Source organism: Oncorhynchus kisutch, linkage group LG26, assembly GCF_002021735.2.
Source record: "Oncorhynchus kisutch isolate 150728-3 linkage group LG26, Okis_V2, whole genome shotgun sequence".
Taxonomy (NCBI): domain Eukaryota; kingdom Metazoa; phylum Chordata; class Actinopteri; order Salmoniformes; family Salmonidae; genus Oncorhynchus; species Oncorhynchus kisutch.
The window spans coordinates 31,971,098-31,990,611 of record NC_034199.2 but is presented as its reverse complement, the minus strand read 5'-3'; the positions used below and the strand labels follow the sequence as shown (position 1 = coordinate 31,990,611).

Sequence of the window (19,514 nt, the reverse complement as noted above, 5' to 3'; positions counted from 1 at the left end):
GTTTTAAAGCTAGTTTCCTGCAAGTCTACATATTTTGACATGGGTCTGAAAGAAAAAATGCAGTTTCAAAGTACATTTCCTGCAATTCTACACATTTTGTCATGGGGCTGAGAGAACATTTTCAGTTTTAAAACAAATGTCCTTAAATTATACACATTTTGTCATGGCTTATGCCTTGTTCTTATGCTATCTAAGTGACTCAAACATTATCACAAAATCAATCAGGGCCCCATGCCATGACATTTTTTAAATTTTATTCTCCCTGACTGTCTAGTTTTTATTTTGGTAGTTTTTAGTTCTCAAAGAAAAATATATAAAATATACAGCTCCATTATCTTTTCTACATTCTTTATATCTGGTTTAAGTCGTTTAGGTTTATTATGCCGATTTCTTTTTTCCAATCTTAACTTAATTGAATTCATTTGTATTTTTTTGTCGCGGCCACGATTTACCCCCGCTGCTAAATGTATATATGGGAAACACTGGAAACAGAGCAAGAGTTAGGAGTGTGTACAATGTGAACGACAAGCAGCACATCCCTAGTTGTCATCCATTAAGTTACAAAATACATATCAGATGTACATTGTTGTTGAGGAGTACTTCAGGAGAAAAATTGCTATTCATTTATTCATAATGCCAACATCAAAAACATCCGGAAAGCCTTCCAAGTCCATTCCTTGACAAAGGCACACAACAAATAGGACAGAGAATTATTTTCATATCATATACATGCTCTTATTATATCTCATGCTGTATCCCCTAGCCTCTCTGTTGTGCCTGTAACAACACAACTACACAAACAACACAGGCACGGCAGCCCAAGCCCTTTCTGTATTCATTATGAATGGCATTCAGTCAGAGAGAGAAAGAGAGAGAGAGACACAGAGAAAGAGACATAGAGAGAGAGAGAGACAAAGAGAGAGAGAGACAGAGAGACAGAGAGACAGACAGAGAGAGAGAGAGAGAGAGAGAGAGAGACCAGGACCCATATAAAACTGTATTTTTTTGTGAAGAATCAACAACAAGTGGGACACAATCATGAAGTGGAACGACATTTATTGGATATTTCAAACTTTTTTAACAAATCAAAAACTGAAAAATTGGGCGTGCAAAATTATTCAGCCCCTTTACTTTCAGTGCAGCAAACTCTCTCCAGAAGTTCAGTGAGGATCTCTGAATGATCCAATGTTGAGCTAAATTACTAATGATGATAAATACAATCCACCTGTGTGTAATCAAGTCTCCGTATAAATGCACCTGCACTGTGATAGTCTCAGAGGTACGTTAAAAGCGCAGAGAGCATCATGAAGAACAAGGAACACACCAGGCAGGTCCGAGATACTGTTGTGAAGAAGTTTAAAGCCGGATTTGGATACAAAAAGATTTCCCAAGCTTTAAACATCCCAAGGAGCACTGTGCAAGCGATAATATTGAAATGGAAGGAGTATCAGACCACTGCAAATCTACCAAGACCTGGCCGTCCCTCAAACGCTTGGCATTTGCTCAGAGAGAGAGAGAGAGAGAAAGAGAACAAATTGTACCCTATTCTCTATATAATGCACAACGTTTGAAAAGGGCCCATAGGTTTCTGGTCAAAAGTAGTGCACTATGTAGAGAATAGGGTGCCACTTAGGACCCATCCAGAGTGAGTTCTTCTGTGGCAAGCACGGTACCAGAGACACGTTGAGCTGACTGTCCATTCCACAACCCCCAGACAAAGCTCCTTTCATTGGGACAGCTCTGCTATGTACTGGCCTTCCAGGGCTGCGTCCAATATGGCACCTTATTCCCTTTATAGTGCACCTATGGGTCCTGGTCAAAAGTACTGCACTATAAAGGGAATACGGTGCTATTTGGGACACAGCCCAGCTCTGGCCTCCCTCTCTCTACCAGAGCTGTCTCAGTAAATATTTTCATTGTAGTAAAACCGTTCAAGTAACACACTGCTCACCACTAGGCCTGAAACCGCACCCTAGATTGCACTACTTTTCAACAGGGCCATAGGGAATAGACTGCCATTTACTGAAGGTTTTAGCCGAGTGGAAAAGTGTTCTCTGCTGGCGGAGTGCACTGCTAACCATGGTGGTTAACATTCTCGCATCCCATTAAACTTAACAGAGCCCAACCTGGTTTAGAACCACACAACACTACTTGCTTGGCAACTGGTATTGAGAAGTTTGCATAAAAGTAGAATAATTACCAGTTTGTAGAACTGTTTCAGGATCCAACGATGGAAGGAAGTTACAATCTGGTGGCCTGAGAGAAAGATAAGAAAGCAATATATTTATTGGCCTAAATAAACATGTCATAAAACGATATAATGTGCTGCAATTCCACTGCCCCAAACAATTCCTCAATCATTGGGCACTTTTAAAGAAAACAAACAAATGTCAACATGTTTTTAAAATAAATACCTTTCTTTGTCCAACTGGCTGCTTTTCTCACTGTCATTGATGACCACCAGCTCATCCAGAAGGGAAGAGGACTCCTTGGTAAACTTTTCAAAGACCTGAGAAGGAAAACACTTTCGTAAGTTGTGTGTCATACAAAACATAATGCAAATATGGACACAGGCAGAGAGGAACTCAACTTGAACTTACCTTCTTCAAACTATGAGGCTGATTTTGACATACAAGATGCAATATACTTTATTGCCACACAACCAAGGTTGGTGGTATTTGTTTGCATTTGTCTGTATTGTTATGGTGTTGATGTAAACATTGGTAATATGAACATTAACTTTATAAGCAAGTAATCTGTCAAATCATAAATGTCTTTGATCTCATCCAAAGCCATTATTTTCCGAGTTGCAAATAATTTCCAAATCAAATGTGGTGCTTTAAACAATAATTGTACAGTCACATTGGGGATGTATTGCAATGGCGAATTACCAGTCTTTTGTTCACCCAGTCTATGTGATCGTACACCAGACTTCCCCCAAACTCATCAGTAAGCTGACAGGGCTCGATGTAGCGTGTGAGCTTATTGGCAGATACCAGAATGACCTGGAACAGAGGAGTGGGGGAAAGTATTCTTTTATTTACATATATATATTTTTATCTTCACATTTTCAAACAGTACATTCATATTTTCCAACATTTGGGTGAGGTTTTCTTCTCGCCTGAATAGCCTCGTTTCACTGCCAAAAATAAAATGAAACCATCTAGTGTTCAGCGACATAACAACACAATGTCAAATACAGGTAGTCTGGTCAAATAATTAACATCCAATCACATTAACCGTTACTCTCTCGCGGGAAACCTTCACTCTTGCGCAGACATGTAGAAACGAAACATGACCATTTGAAAAATAAGCCATGGGAGTTTTTTGAGCGAGAATTAAGACGACTTTCGAGTTGTAAGATATGTATAAAAGCAACAGATACCATTAATAGGAAGGGGCTAGAAGTGTCTTATATGGTGAGCTACCAAGTGGCTAGGACAGGCAAGCCCCATACTATTGTGGAGGACTTCATTCTTCCTGCTGCAGCAGATATGGCTGGGACAATGCTGGGGGAAAAGGCCCAAAAAACGACACAGACAATGCCTTCATCAAACAACACTGTTTCAGGACGCATCAATAAAATGGCAGTAGATGTTTTGAAACAATTACTGCTTCACATATAAGCCAGTTAATTACATGCGTTACAGCTGGATGAGTTAACAGACTTGGTGGGCCTGGTACAGCTCCTGGTATATGTCCGTTATGTTTATGGGGCGTCAATTAAGGAAGACATCCTCTTCTGCAAATCACTGGAAACCAGGACAACATGAGAGGATATGTTTTAAGTACTGGACAGCTTTGACATCAAATGGACTTGGTCAAGATGTGTTGGTATCTGTTCTGATGGCACAAAAGCCATGACAGGGAGACATAGTGGAGAGGTAATGCCCGTGCAAGCAGTTGCTCCCCAACACCACTTGGGTACACTGCAGCATCCACCAAGAGGCTCTTGCTGCCAAGGGAATGCCTGACAGCTTGAAAGACATTTTGGACACTACAGTGAAAATGGTTAACTTTTTTAAAGCAAGACCACTGTACTCTTATGTAGGTTCTACATGATGCAATGATATGGGTAGCAACCATGTGACGCTTTTACAACATACTGGTTGTCAACATGCTGGTTGTCAAGGGGCAAAGTTTTGATACGTTTTTTTCAATTGAGAGACGAGCTTAAAGTTTTCTTTACTGACCATCATTTTCACGTCTGACCGCTTGCATGATGACAAGTTTCTCAAACAACTGGCCTATCTGGGTGATAGCTTCCAACACTCTACTCAGCAAATTGGATGCAGTCAATCACAGTGCCATCCGTTTTGTCACCAAAGCCCCATATACTATCCACCACTGAGACCTGTATGCTCTCGTTGGCTGGTCCTCGCTACACATTCGTCACCAAACCCACTGGCTCCAGGTCAACTATAAGTCTTTGCTAGGTAAAGCTCCGCCTTATCTCAGCTCACTGGTCACCATAGCAACACCCACCCATAGCATGCGCTCCAGCAGGTATATTTCACTGGTCATCCCCAAAGCCAACACTTCCTTTGGCCGCCTTTCCTTCCAGTTCTCTGCTGCAAATGACTGGAACGAACTGCAACAATCACTGAAGCTGGAGACTCATATCTCCCTCACTAACTGTAAGCATCAGCTGTCAGAGCAGCCTATTTATTGCCTTACCTCCTTACTTCATTTGCACACACTGTATACAGATTTTTCTATTGTGTTATTGACTGTACTCTTGTTTATTCCATGTGTAACTCTGTGTTATTGTTTCTGTCGCACTGCTTTGCTTTTTCTTGGCCAGGTCGCAGTTGTAAATGAGAACTTGTTCTCAACTGGCCTACCTGGTTAAATAAAAGGTTAAAAAAACGAATGATCTGTATCTAGGATTACAGGGACTCTCCTCAACTATATTCAATGTGTGGGACAAAATTGAGGCTATGATTAAAAAGTTATTTTTAATTCCATCATTGTATGATTTTTTGTATGCAAATTAACTCAAGATATAGCGAAGCACCTGAGTGAGCTGGGTGTGTAATTACGCAGGTACTTTCCCAAAACGGACGACACAAACAACTGGATGCGTTATCCTTTCATGCCCTGCCTCCAGTCCACTTACCGATATCTGAACAAGAGAGCCTCATCAAAATTGCAACAAGCGGTTCTATGAAAATTGAATTTAATCAGAAGCCACTGTCAGATTTCTGGATTTCCTGCCTTTGCAAATCACTCTGTTAAGACACTGATGCCCTTTGCAACCACGTACCTATGTGAGAGTGGATTCTCAGCCCTCACTAGCATGAAAACTAAATACAAGCACAGACTGTGGTGGAAAATGATTTAAGACTGAAACTCTCTCCAATACAACCGAACATTGCAGAGTTATGTGCATCCTTTCAAGCACACCCTTCTCATTAACCTGTGGTGAGTTATTCAGAATTTCTGATGAACAAATAAGGTTTTATATGTAAGATGGCTAAATAAAGAGCAAAATGATTGATTATTATTATTATATTATTATTTGTGCCCTGGCCCTATAAGAGCTCTTTGTCACTTCCCACGAGCCGGGATGTGACAAAAACTCACACTCATTCTATTGTTTAATAAATGTATCGTATTGTGTGTGTGTGGCAGGCTTACAATGAAGGCAAAAAATAACATTTGAGAGTGCGCTGACCCTGGTGCTAGAGGGGGTACGCAGATGGAGGTTGAATGTTTGAAGGGGTACGGGACAATAAAACGTTTGGGAACAACTGCTCTATGGAGTCAGAGCTGATTAAATCCCCACTGGTACAAATATTTAGTTCATCATCACTAATCCCCTCCAAATGCAACATTCACTTGACATTTAGAAACAATTGATCAAGCAGGCAGGACAAGGCCTAATCACAGCTGGTGGTCTTTTTCGATTATGTCCTCTCGTACTGGGTAAAGAAAGTCATCACATGAATGCTAAGAATTCAGAGACAACTCTAGGACCCCTCTTCGACACGTCAATGTGGACATTCAAGTAAGACTTTCTCTAGAATCTGGGAATGTGGAATAGGAATCTGGGAGAGGCCTATGCAGACATGTCTCTCTCTAAACAAAGCCTGTTCGCCTCCACAGCTGTTTCTCCTATCTCTCTCTGACTCATCTGTCCTCCTGCCATATAGGCTTGTTACAGGCCTGTTGGTTCTGGTTCACGCTCTCTCTCACACACGCAGACGCACACACACACTACAGGCCTGTTCAGATGTATCACGTGGATAAGAGGTAACAGTTGTCCATACAGATGAGAGAAACACCAGACCTGGGTTCAAATACTACTGCAAATATTTCAAATACTGTGAGCATTTGCTTTAGCCTGCCTGGAGTGACAGAAGGCTGGAGTTTGCAGTTTTGCAAATATTCTATTGGTCCCATTGCGCTAGCGTATCTAAAATGAATTCAAATAGTGTTTGAATGCAGGTGTGATGAGTACAGCGAGTCAGCCTACCACCACCTGGGATAGGCAGCACTAGGAAATATTTCTGACCTCTACACAAACACAACCTGGATACTTCCTGTCAGAGAGAAAGAACATATTTTCATCAGGATTTCCAAATAACTTCACTTCTCGTCATCACTTATGGGGTTGTAGCTTTTCACCCGTAGAGATTTTGATATCTGCCTGTCTGATGTCATGTGTGGGTGTGTTTTGTGGAGATGTAACTGATATATCTGGCAGCCATACCTGGTTGTTTGGAGTACAAATGGGGTACATATGAGTGTAAAGCAAGAAAAAAAGATGTCTTGTCTTATTACTATGATGTGCTTCATCACCAGTCTATGCTTTGAATATTACTCAGTGAAAATCAGATATTACTCATCCTAACCTGTACACAGAGAAATCACTTATACTCCCCTCACCAGAGAAGATTAAAGTGAGAGCTGCTGCAACATCAAAATGTATAAAGGGATAAGTGAGAGCTTAAGCCCAAATACGAGTGAACCCTCTGTATCCCAAATTCTCAGTAGTCTACCCTAATATGTATGGTTTGTTTTTATCAACTTAAAGCTTTACATAATGTCATACTCTGGTATGCTGGTACGCTGGTATGGTGAACATGAACATAATACGTCCTAGCTCCAACCAACCGCATCAGACACTGCAGAGACCTGACTGCAGAGTCCTGACTGCAGAGACCTGACTGCAGGGACCTGACTGCAGAGACCTGACTGCAGAGACCTGACTGGTGTGTGTGTGTGTGTGTTTTTCACATGCTGAAACCAGAAACCTGACTGGTGTGTGTATGTGTGCGTGTGTGTGTGTGCATCACAAGCTGAAAGCAGAAACCCTGACTGGAAGGCTGCCAGCCCCATGCACACATCCGCAAGGTTAGCCGTAGGATGCTAAACACATACTCCATCAAAAAACACCACTACCATCAACCCTGAAAGACTACAGTTGAAGTCGGAAGTTTACATACACCTTAGCCAAATTTTTTCAGTTTTTCACAATTCCTGACATTTAATCAGAGTAAAAATTCCTTAGGTCAGTTAGGATCACCACTTTATTTTAAGAATGTGAAATGTCAGAATAATATTAGAGAGAATGACTTTTTTCAACTTGTATTTCTTTCATCACATTCCCAGTGGGTTAGAAGTTTACATACACTCAATTAGTATTTGGTAGCATTGCCTTTAAATTGTTTAACTTGGCTCAAATGTTTCGGGTAGCCTTCCACAAGCTTCCCACAATAAGTTGGGTGAATATTGGCACATTCCTCCTGACAGAGCTGGTGTAATTGAGTCAGGATTGTAGGCCTCCTTGCTCGCACACATGCCTTTTCAGTTCTGCCCACAAATGTTCTATAGGACTGAGGTCAGGGCTTTGTGACGGCCACTCCAATACCTTGACTTCGTTGTCCTTAAGCCATTTTGCCACAACTTTGGAAGTATGCTTGGGGTCATTGTCCATTTGGAAGACCCATTTGTGTCCAAGCTTTACCTTCCTGACTGATGTCTTGAGATGTTGCTTCAAAATATCCACGTAATTTTCCGTCCTCGTGATGCCATCTATTTTGTGATGTGTACCAGTCCCTTCCGCAGCAAAGCACCCCCACAACATGATGATGCTGCCAACCCCGTACTTCGCGGTTAGGATGGTGTTCTTCGGCTTGCAAGCATCCCCCTCTAGCCTCCAAACATAACGATGGTCATTATGGCCAAACAGTTCTATTTTTGTTTCATCAGACCAGAGGACATTTCTCCAAAAAGTACGATCTTTGTCCCCATGTGCAGTTGCAAACCGTATTCTGGCTTTTTTATAGCAGTTTTGGAGCAGTGGCTTCTTCCTTGCTGAGTGGCATTTCAGGTTATGTCGATATAGGACTCGTTTTACTGTGGATATAGATACATTTGTACCTGTTTCCTCCAGCATCTTCACAAGGTTCTTTGCTGTTGTTCTGGGATTGATTTGCACTTTTGCACAAAAGTATGTTCATCTCTAGGAGACAGAACGCATCTCTTTCCTGAGCAGTATGTCGTCTGCATGGTCCCATGGTGTTTATACTTGCATACTATTGTTTGTAAAGATGAACGTGGCAACTTCAGGCATTTGGAAATTGCTCCCAAGGATGAACCAGACTTGTGGAGGTCTACCATTTTTTTTCTGGGGTCTTGATTTTCGCATGATATCAAGCAAAGAGGCAATTGAGTCGCCTTCTAGCCAAATCGGCATATTCTGAGGGGATGCGCACGGTGGAGACCTGGCCTGGACTTTCCACCGTAGTCGTACCGGTGGAAACCCCTACACACCTCCCTGAGCACTCTCGTGACCACCCCTTAAGAGCCCTCTGTTGCCACGAAATAGTGGGATCATGACAGGCCAACCAGGGTAGGCCCAGCACGAGCGCCTTATGCTGAATCTACGAGCGCCTTATGCTGGGAATGCGGGGAAAACTCAGGGGGCTCTGGGTAAGCCTGGTGTCGACTCACCTGGGGTAACACGATAGTGCCCTGCCTGCTGCATCGACTCCCTGAGGAACCCCCCCAGCACCGACCAGCAGTGTACCATCTGCGGCCACAGATGGTGCAGGGAATGGCCCCTCCTCCGGTCGCCCTAAGTGCAGCACCTCCCAGCTCCACGGGTGTCGGAGCGGAGGTGCTGACAGACCCCGATCCGGACGTCCGCGGGTAGCCAGCAGGTTGTCCAGCCAGATGGACAGGTCCACCAGCTGGTCCAATGTGAAGGTGGTGTCTCGGGAGGCCAACTCCCGACAGACGTCCTTGCGCAGACTGCACCGGTAGTGATCGCTCAGGGCCCTGTCGTTCCATCCCGCGCTGGCGGCCAGGGTCCAGCAGTCCAAAGCGAAATCCTGAGCGCTCCTCGTCCCCTGCCTCAGGAGGAACAGACGTTCACCCGCTGCTCGACCCTCAGGCGGGTGGTCGAAAACTGCCCTAAAGCGGCGGGTGAACTCTGCGTAATAGTCCAACGCCGCGTCTCCTTCACTCCATACGGCGCTGGCCCACTCCAGGGCTTTGCCTGAGAGGCAGGAGATGAGGGTGGACACACTCTCACGTCCCGTAGGAGCCGGGTGAACAGTCGACAGGTAGAGCTCAAGCTGGAGTAGGAACATCTGGCATCCGGCAGACATCCCATCATACTCCCTTGCGAGCCGAATCCCACTGGGACCGGATAAAGGAGGGGTGGACAGTGGGGCTGTTGGAGGCGCTGGACGACCTCCTCCTCTCTCCCAACGATCCATCGTCTGCAGCACGCGATCCATGGAGGTAGCCAGAAGTTGCAGTATGGTCGCGTGCTGCTGGACGCGCTCCTCTATCGCCACAGGGAGGGCGTGGTCCTGCTCCTGCTGACTCCATTCTTGGTGAGTAATTCTGTAATGTGGTCTGTGTGTCACTTGTGTAGAGGAGTCAGGCGCAGGACAGCAGATGAGCAATTAAATGTAATTTACTCCAAATAGACAAATACAATACAAATACAATAATTACTCACAAACAAACATGGGGGTACAGAGGGTTAAATAATGAACAAGTAATTGAGGAATTGAAACCAGGTGTGTAAGACAAAGACAAAACAAATGGAAAATGAAAAGTGGATCGGCGATGGCAAGAAGGCCGGTGACGTCGACCGCCGAACGCCGCCTGAACAAGGAGAGGGACCGACTTCGGCGGAGGTCGTGACACATATACTCTGGTATTCATGCCAGATTGGTTCTGGGTAGTAGATGCCATACAGGTCAGCCAACCACTTAGTTCAAAGTTCAAAGATATTTCATTCCTCAATAGTAAAGTTCAATGAATACAAGCACCCGATCCACCCTGTCTAAACTAAAGTAGGTCAACTTTAATTTCCAAGTATTTCCCCCTAATTCCCTTTCATTTCCAATGCCAATAAATTGACCACCTCAGCCATCCAACAGAGCCATCTGGTCTAGCAGGGGAGTTATAGTGAGGAAGAACTAGAAGGAACTGCTGGTCCAGATGAACACAGAACTGTTGGAGCAAAAACAACAAGAAAGACCTCTACTGAGCAGTCTCTGTATTAGTGTGTTCCAGGACACTCTTTCCACACACACACTTGCATATATAAACACTCACAAAAGGCACGCACACACACACAATCACAGACGTGCACGCACGCACACACACGCACGCACACACACACACTGGGCTGACATGCTGAAGACAGTAATGTTATACTGCAGCCAGCATCTGCTCTTGATATACATTACTGTTGCCAAGCAACATGATGACAGTGTTAGTCAACGCTGAAGGAGACCATACTGGAGACAGAAAGTCAGATTAACTACTACTACCAGGTATTCCTGCTTCATACTTCCATTACTATCAGACAAACTAGCATGTATCCATACGCCATACTACCATTACCCTCAGACAAACTAGCATGTATCCATACTTCCATTACTATCAGACAAACTAGCATGTATCCATACGCCATACTTCCATTACTATCAGACAAACTAGCATGTATCCATACTCCATTACTATCAGACAAACTAGCATGTATCCATACGCCATACTTCCATTACTATCAGACAAACTAGCATGTATCCATACGCCATACTTCCATTACTATCAGACAAACTAGCATGTATCCATACGCCATACTTCCATTACTATCAGACAAACTAGCATGTATCCATACGCCATACTTCCATTACTATCAGACAAACTAGCATGTATCCATACGCCATACTTCCATTACTATCAGACAAACTAGCATGTATCCATACGCCATACTTCCATTACTATCAGACAAACTAGCATGTATCCATACGCCATACTTCCATTACTATCAGACAAACTAGCATGTATCCATACGCCATACTTCCATTACTATCAGACAAACTAGCATGTATCCATACGCCATACTTCCATTACTATCAGACAAACTAGCATGTATCCATACGCCATACTTCCATTACTATCAGACAAACTAGCATGTATCCATACGCCATACTTCCATTACTATCAGACAAACTAGCATGTATCCATACGCCATACTTCCATTACTATCAGACAAACTAGCATGTATCCATACGCCATACTTCCATTACTATCAGACAAACTAGCATGTATCCATACGCCATACTTCCATTACTATCAGACAAACTAGCATGTATCCATACGCCATACTTCCATTACTATCAGACAAACTAGCATGTATCCATACGCCATACTTCCATTACTATCACTCTGTTGTGAAGGGGCTTCTAGCACTAAAATATAAACAAGGAATACTAGCTACATCTCTCCCATCTCAGAGAACAAACATAGAAACTTGAGGAGTGTGTGTCCCCCACCCCTCTACTAATTTAATTCCTTCAGGGGGTATAGGAAGAGATGACAGAAGCCATATGGGAGGTTGAAATGGAACACGATGCATGAATATTTAATAAGTCATATTAATCTAGCGCTGAGACAATGGTGACTTACTGCCATAAAGTTCTACCTTCTAAATCACCACACAGTGCACTTAAAAAAGTATAATGATGCCATGCTGTCTACCACAACAGACCTTGGTCATCCATCTATCAGCCGCAATTGACAGAGAGCTTAATTTGCCTAGTGGTCTATAGCATATGGTCAGCAATTCCTCAGGGGTATGTTGGTGATTGATAGGCTATATTTGAGGGCTGTTGTAGAGCACACAAGCACAAATAATTCATCAGAAAATCCCTAGCCATTGCAATAACAACAATCAAATGTGTTGGCTATATAGCACAAACTGATCTGGGCCCGAGATAAAGAACAGCATTACTGAAGGGGTTCACAACACAAGGCCAAATATAATACTGACTGAAGCAAAATAAAAGGCATCATCTCTCTATCTCTATCAATTTGTATGCCGCCCAACCACCAACATAGAAATCATTGGTTTGTGAAGGAAAGTAAATTCAATTCTGGTCATAATCTGTCCCTCTGGGAGGTGAAGGCGGATAGGATTCTGCTGCTCAGAGATATAACATTATTAGGAACGAGAGTGAGGGGGGAGAAAGAGAGGGAGATGTAGAGAGAGAGAGATGAGCGAGAAGGGGGCTAGAGAGAGAGAAGGAGAAAGTGAGATAGAGACAAGACACTCACCTCAAAGCCTAGTCTGTCCTTCTCCTTCCAGAAGCAGAAATGAGTGACCTTCTTGTCCCAGAATTCATCAGGCTTCACCACACACACCAGGGACACCTCTGCTGGAATCACATTCTACAGAAAATGGGATGATATCAAAATGAAATAGTATTTCTTTAGCAAAATGGTATAGGCTTTGGGTGGTTTATTGGACACAGAAATAAACTCATAGCTTTATGTAATGTTAACATACAGTTACTGATGGTTTATAAGATGTTTGTAAGCAGAGTTTCAAATTGAATGACACTGGTACACTCTCTATCAAAAAAAAGAAAAAGGTGCTATCTAGAACATAAAACGGTTCTTCGGCTATCCCCAAAGGAGAACCCTTTGAAAAACCATTTCCACAGAGGGTTCTACATGGAACCCAAAAGAGTTCTTTCTACCTGGAACCAAAAAGGGTTCTCCTATGGGGGCAGCCGAAGAACCCTTTGGAAGCCTTTTTTCTAAGAGTGTAAAAATATATAAATATATATAACCCCGTAGTGCATCACAGTTTTCATGAAATCCTGCAGGAATTTCCCCAGACAGTGGCAGGCAGATTAGTGTGTCAGACAGAATGTACATTTCATACTGTCATCCTATCTATTTTGGTCCTGTTTCTGCAGAGGTCTATAGATAGCAGGGGACTGTATAGCCAATCTGCAGTGACAAAACCAGGTCAGGGCAGAATGCAGACTGGGTTCAAATAGTTTTTGAAATCTTTAAAATACTTTGCTCTCGCCTGCCTAGCCTGCCAGTTTTGGGACTCTACTATTGGTTCATTAAGCAAAGGAAGCTCAACCAGGCACAGCTAAAATATTTGGAATAATTTCAAATAGTATTTGAACCCAGGTCCGGGGCAGGCAGACTGCAGACTACAGCAGAGACAAACAGAGCTCAGTCTGTCTGCTGACATAGGCCACACTGCAAAGTGGATGGAGGTCAGAGCCTGGGTCCTGTTCACTAGGCATCAAATGGACAAAACTGACTGAAACAGCAGGGACAAGCTGGACTTGTCCAATACGAAATGCACATTTTTAGTTGTCAAATGTTTGGCTAGTTTGCCCTAATGAGCCCAAACCAGAGCCTGGACTTCAGGGGAAAACATTGTTTAAAGGCATAATTAGGCAGATGGAGAAATTACACAGCCCAGTCAGGAGATCGATTAGACTACTCTTATTCTAACGTAATCAGTTTAGATTCCCTTTTGTCTTAATTACTTTTCACTTGACTGCTGGGGATGGATTTGATCTGAGATGTCTATTTATTTTATTATTTTATATTATTTGCCAGGGACCATGCATAATGCATATTGCACCATATTTAACTACATAGCTCATCACTGTAATGTTTTATGGCACAGACAGAATGCAACATCTGGGTTGGGACCACCATTTTATTTCTCCTCCAAGGCTCTTTGTCACGTTCTGATTGGCAGAGAGCTGTTAATGTGGTGGAGGTAGGCCGAGATGGTTCCCCTGTGGCAACTTCATGTCCACGTCTGTCTGCTTCTCACTCAGACATCTGCTCCTCTATTGTATACTGTGCTAATTAATCATTAGCCTTTTACTGCAATGGGATAAATCAGGGTCACACAGAGTGCTTCTTGGTAGTCTTAAACAAATCTACTTTGAAACAAAAGTATACATCTTACACACACGGTTATGGGCTTAAAAAAAATAAGACACCTGTACCATGTCAGATATAGAGTTGACATTTATTAAATTTTGAGTTTGCATCCCAATACTATACTTTATATACAGCACAGAAGACTGAAATATAACACAACTGCTTGACATAGAAACACCAGGTTTTCACTTTATAAAAACATATATGTTTATGAATTATGAAATTATGAAAAATATGAATAACATTCCACCCATGGGGCCACTAGGTCATTTGACTGCAGGAAATGGCTACATCGTTACAATCATGAATATTCACAGGGATAATTAAAGATAAAGAGACATGGGTTTTAAAGGGTTAAATCTACTGAACATTGTTAAATAGGCCATTGGGAACAGAACACATCCTCATGTGAAACTATTTTTATATCCTCACTCTAGGACTGGGCGTTATATTGAATTCATTTGAATTAATGTCTTAGCGTGATGTTCCAAATGCCTGTATAATTTTTTTGTGCCATTTGTCTTTTTGGCCTCGTCTCCTTCACTCCATCTGTGCTGTGTGCACCTTCCCACTCACACACAGACACCAAGCCCCTCCCCCTGCCACTCAGAACAACCACGATGAAAGATTAGAACTCGGATATCCGACCCGAGCCCGACATTATACATTGGGTTGGGAAGGGTACGGTTTGTTTTTTCATCAACAACTAAGGTACGGGCAGGGCTCGGGTATCAATACATTGATCACTAACATTTTGAAGCTGCGCCATTTGCTCGTGCTCTGCTGCACAGTACAGTCATATCTGACTAAGATCATAACATGATGTCAGAAGTGCTTCAACCTCGTCAAATATAAAACATATAAGATACATACAAGATTATTACACAGAAAATAATAATGTTCCTTGAGTTTAGAGCGGCAAAAAGTAGCTAACAGCTCACTGCTCTCTCATGTCTCGTCCTGGAGCAGAGCAGCCTAAGCCGAGCCGTTGCTATAGATACTCAGACTCAGAGCGCCATGACCTGCCTGCTCACAGACAGAAAGTGACAGAAAGAGAGGAGCAGCTAATGGATTTACTAATAGAGGAGGTTATTTCGGGTTTCGGGCCGGGCCAGGCTTTAAATTTACTTGATGCAATCGGACCTGGGTAGGGTAGGGCCTGAATGTCGCAAGCCTGGGTAGGACTCGGGCTTAAAATTCATGCCAGTGCAGGGCTCTACTAAAAGATCACTTCTTCCTCTCTGACCATAAGCAGTTTCAACTCGCTTTTTGCATTTGAGGTTTGGTTCAACAGAATCGGTCATATGGACACCGGAACACATTAAGATATTATTTTACTGTAATAGACAAGAACTTAACTTTTTTTAGCGATACCCTTTTTATGTCTCAACTCCCCAAATGTAAAACAGAGCAGACCATACTAAAACAGGAGTATCAATGAACATGATTTTGGGAAATGTATGCTTACTGCCCTAACCCATCTGGACAAGAGGAATACCTATGTGAGAATGCTGTTCATCGACTACAGCTCGGCATTCAACACCATAGTACCCTCCAAGCTCGTCATCAAGCTCGAGACCCTGGGTCTCGACCCCGCCCTGTGCAACTGGGTACTGGACTTCCTGACGGGCCGCCCCCAGGTGGTGAGGGTAGGCAACAACATCTCCACCCCTCTGATCCTCAACACTGGGGCCCCACAAGGGTGCGTTCTGAGCCCTCTCCTGTACTCCCTGTTTACCCACGACTGCGTGGCCACGCACGCCTCCAACTCAATCATCAAGTTTGCGGACGACACAACAGTGGTAGGCTTGATTACCAACAACGACGAGACGGCCTACAGGGAGGAGGTGAGGGCCCTCGGAGTGTGGTGTCAGGAAAATAACCTCACACTCAACGTCAACAAAACTAAGGAGATGATTGTGGACTTCAGGAAACAGCAGAGGGAACACCCCCCTATCCACATCGATGGAACAGTAGTGGAGAGGGTAGCAAGTTTTAAGTTCCTTGGCATACACATCACAGACAAACTGAATTGGTCCACTCACACAGACAGCATCGTGAAGAAGGCGCAGCAGCGCCTCTTCAACCTCAGGAGGCTGAAGAAATTCGGTTTGTCACCAAAAGCACTCACAAACTTCTACAGATGCACAATCGAGAGCATCCTGGCGGGGTGTATCACCGCCTGGTATGGCAACTGCACCGCCCTCAACCGTAAGGCTATCCAGAGGGTAGTGAGGTCTGCACAACGCATCACCGGGGGCAAACTACCTGCCCTCCAGGACACCTACACCACCCGATGCTACAGGAAGGCCATAAAGATCATCAAGGACATCAACCACCCGAGCCACTGCCTGTTCACCCCGCTGTCATCCAGAAGGCGAGGTCAGTACAGGTGCATCAAAGCTGGGACCGAGAGACTGAAAAACAGCTTCTATCTCAAGGCCATCAGACTGTTAAACAGCCACCACTAACATTGAGTGGCTGCTGCCAACACACTGTCAATGACACTGACTCAACTCCAGCCACTTTAATAATGGGAATTGATGGGAAATTATGTAAATATATCACTAGCCACTTTAAACAATGCTACCTTATATAATGTTACTTACCCTACATTATTCATCTCATATGCATATGTATATACTGTACTCTATATCATCGACTGCATCCTTATGTAATACATGTATCACTAGCCACTTTAACTATGCCACTTTGTTTACATACTCATCTCATATGTTATACTGTACTCGATATCATCTACTGTATCTTGCCTATGCTGCTTTGTACCATCACTCATTCATATATCCTTATGTACATATTCCTTATCCCCTTACACTGTGTATAAGACAGTAGTTTTTTGGGAATTGTTAGTTAGATTACTTGTTCGTTATTACTGCATTGTCGGAACTAGAAGCACAAGCATTTCGCTACACTCGCATTAACATCTGCTAACCATGTGTATGTGACAAATAAAATTTGATTTGATTTGGATTTGATTTGATTTAGTTTCTGCTAACAGCATTTCCGGTACCATGATGTATGCTAGCAGCATTTTAGCCAGACTGTTATGTGCTAGCAGCTGTCTAGTGTTTTAAAAATGTACAATGAGGATAAAAAGTCACATTTATATAAGGAATTGGCAACACGTTCTCATTCTGAGAAATAAGCATCTTCTCATCCAGGTAGCCCACTTGATTTCAACATCTAAACAAAGTGAACAGGCTATGTTGTTCAAACAGTTGGAGACGGACCGGAGGGTGTATTCATAACAGTTCAACTGTTCTACCTTGTTAGCAAGCAAAGACATCCAAGGTGGCTAGACTTGAAATATACAGATTAGCTGGCTACTCACTAGCACGTGGGCTTGTGCTAGAGAGATTGTTTATGAGACCTATGTTACATTTCTATAATGCCTGCTACCCAGTAGCGGTTCTAGCTTGTCTGGCTCCCTGGGCGAACTCTCGTTTCAACGCATCCCAAAAGACTCAATATATCGCAAAAGATACAAAATATCAGCATAATATAGATGTCTTTTAAGTAGCTACATACCTTTATCTTTTGCGCGTTTCTCCTCTTCTTCTTTCATCTTTTTCCTAAACTGATGGCTTAGACCTTTTCTTATCCATTTGTGTAGATTTGACACTCGAGCATCAATACATTACCCATCCCCCAACACTGTCAACCAAGACTCCAGACTAAACCAATTCATCTTGGTGGTGTGCAGACTTGTTGTATATTATTCTTAACAATTTCGCACAAACCAGAAAAAAATGCAACAATATGTCTGTGAAACTATATATATTCACAGTATTATGAATTAATTGTGGTTTATTTGGCAGCATTTCATAGTGTGACTGGTTTTAGTACTGTACAAAGTTAGAGGAGCGCTAATTGATAGATTCCCCCGCTCCCCCTACCTCGGGCTTCCAGTGGGGAGACCTGAGGTCAACCTACCCCCGCCCCCTCCCCATCTCGTACTTCTGAGTGGGAGACCTTCCCAGGCAGTAGCCTGCCTAGCTCACCAACTAGAATCAGGGCACCCACTCCGACAAGGTTAATTGACCCACAGTCCCACACGGTGACATGATATCATTGACGTGACGTGCAAATGAGCGATAGAAAACCGATCGTGCAAATGTCCCCATTCCAAAAATGTTTGTATGGGCGCCCTGTGCTGCCCTGGGCGGCTGCCCGTGTCGTCCATACCTAAATCAACTACTGCTGCTACCAGAAGAAGGTTATTATTAGTGGATGTGCATATTGCATGGTTCTGGTTAAATCTGTTAAAAATAAATAATGTTCACAGACAGATGTGAAAGCCAGATTAGTGATTATTGCAAAAAAAAGCAGGTTAAACTATTCTGATAAAATAATTAGTGGTAGTGGAAGGCTTATATTTAGCCTAGATATCATTTTACAAGCCCTGAATTCATTAGATTATTCCTGAGTGTTTGAAATGCAGTATTGTATTGTGCAACAAAGCTTATTTAGAGAAGGCTTTTTTTTTTATCTATATATATATCGTGAATCACCCATACATTTGAAAAAATCTAGATCTAGAATCTAGATTTTTAGGCCATATCGACCAACCTTACCACACCCTCCCCTACAAGAATCTGTTATAGAAGACGGCTATAATCTCCTGACTGTTTCTATGCAGAGTATAACACAGACAGTAGCAACAGACTGACTGCAATAAACTCCATGTCCTTGCCCTATATGAGTCATCATTCTGTCAAATTGTAGATGATTTTATTAGTATTCAAATCTATATGACTGTAATGTATTCCACTATACATTCCAAAGGGAGTAGTTAGACAGGCCTTCTTCTATTTGATCCACAGAAATATGGACTTCTCATCTCGCTGTAGTGTGGGGGTAAACTGTGGTTTTATCCCTAAAGGAACACATCTGCCCTGATTATCAGTTCCTACCTGCAACATGAACCCTTTCTTCTATCAGTTCCTACCTGCAACATGAGCACCACCGTCTTCACTATGTTCCACTGAGACTTCCGTCCATCCACGATGACTGTGAAGCCTCTTGCTTTACACTTGTCACTGAAGAGAGGAGAGAAGATAGGGGAAAAAAACATGGCGATTACATCTACCTGTAATCATGTGTGCTCTTGCTCCATGAATCTGAAACCAAGGATCCCAATCTGGCCCTTAAATAAGACAGTTTCATATATGCAGATGAAGCAAGCATGACTACAGCAATTGAACCCAGAACCTTGGTGCCACGCTCTTAACAACTGAGCCACAGAGGACCAT

General features: G+C 43.0%; 1 protein-coding gene across 2 annotated transcripts in view; it reads right to left on the bottom strand.

Annotated features, from left to right (window-relative positions):
• Positions 1-19,514, bottom strand: part of LOC109870956 (SEC14 domain and spectrin repeat-containing protein 1) — a 51,346-nt gene that overhangs the window by 14,441 nt on the left and 17,391 nt on the right. For both annotated transcript variants that reach the window (XM_020461681.2, XM_020461680.2), the window contains exons 5-9: positions 19,211-19,301; positions 12,592-12,705; positions 2,892-3,005; positions 2,415-2,509; positions 2,201-2,256 (exon numbers count right to left, since the gene is read on the bottom strand). In XM_020461681.2, coding sequence (XP_020317270.1) covers positions 2,201-2,256; positions 2,415-2,509; positions 2,892-3,005; positions 12,592-12,705; positions 19,211-19,301 — 470 coding nt within the window. The remainder of the gene's footprint in view (positions 1-2,200; positions 2,257-2,414; positions 2,510-2,891; positions 3,006-12,591; positions 12,706-19,210; positions 19,302-19,514) is intronic.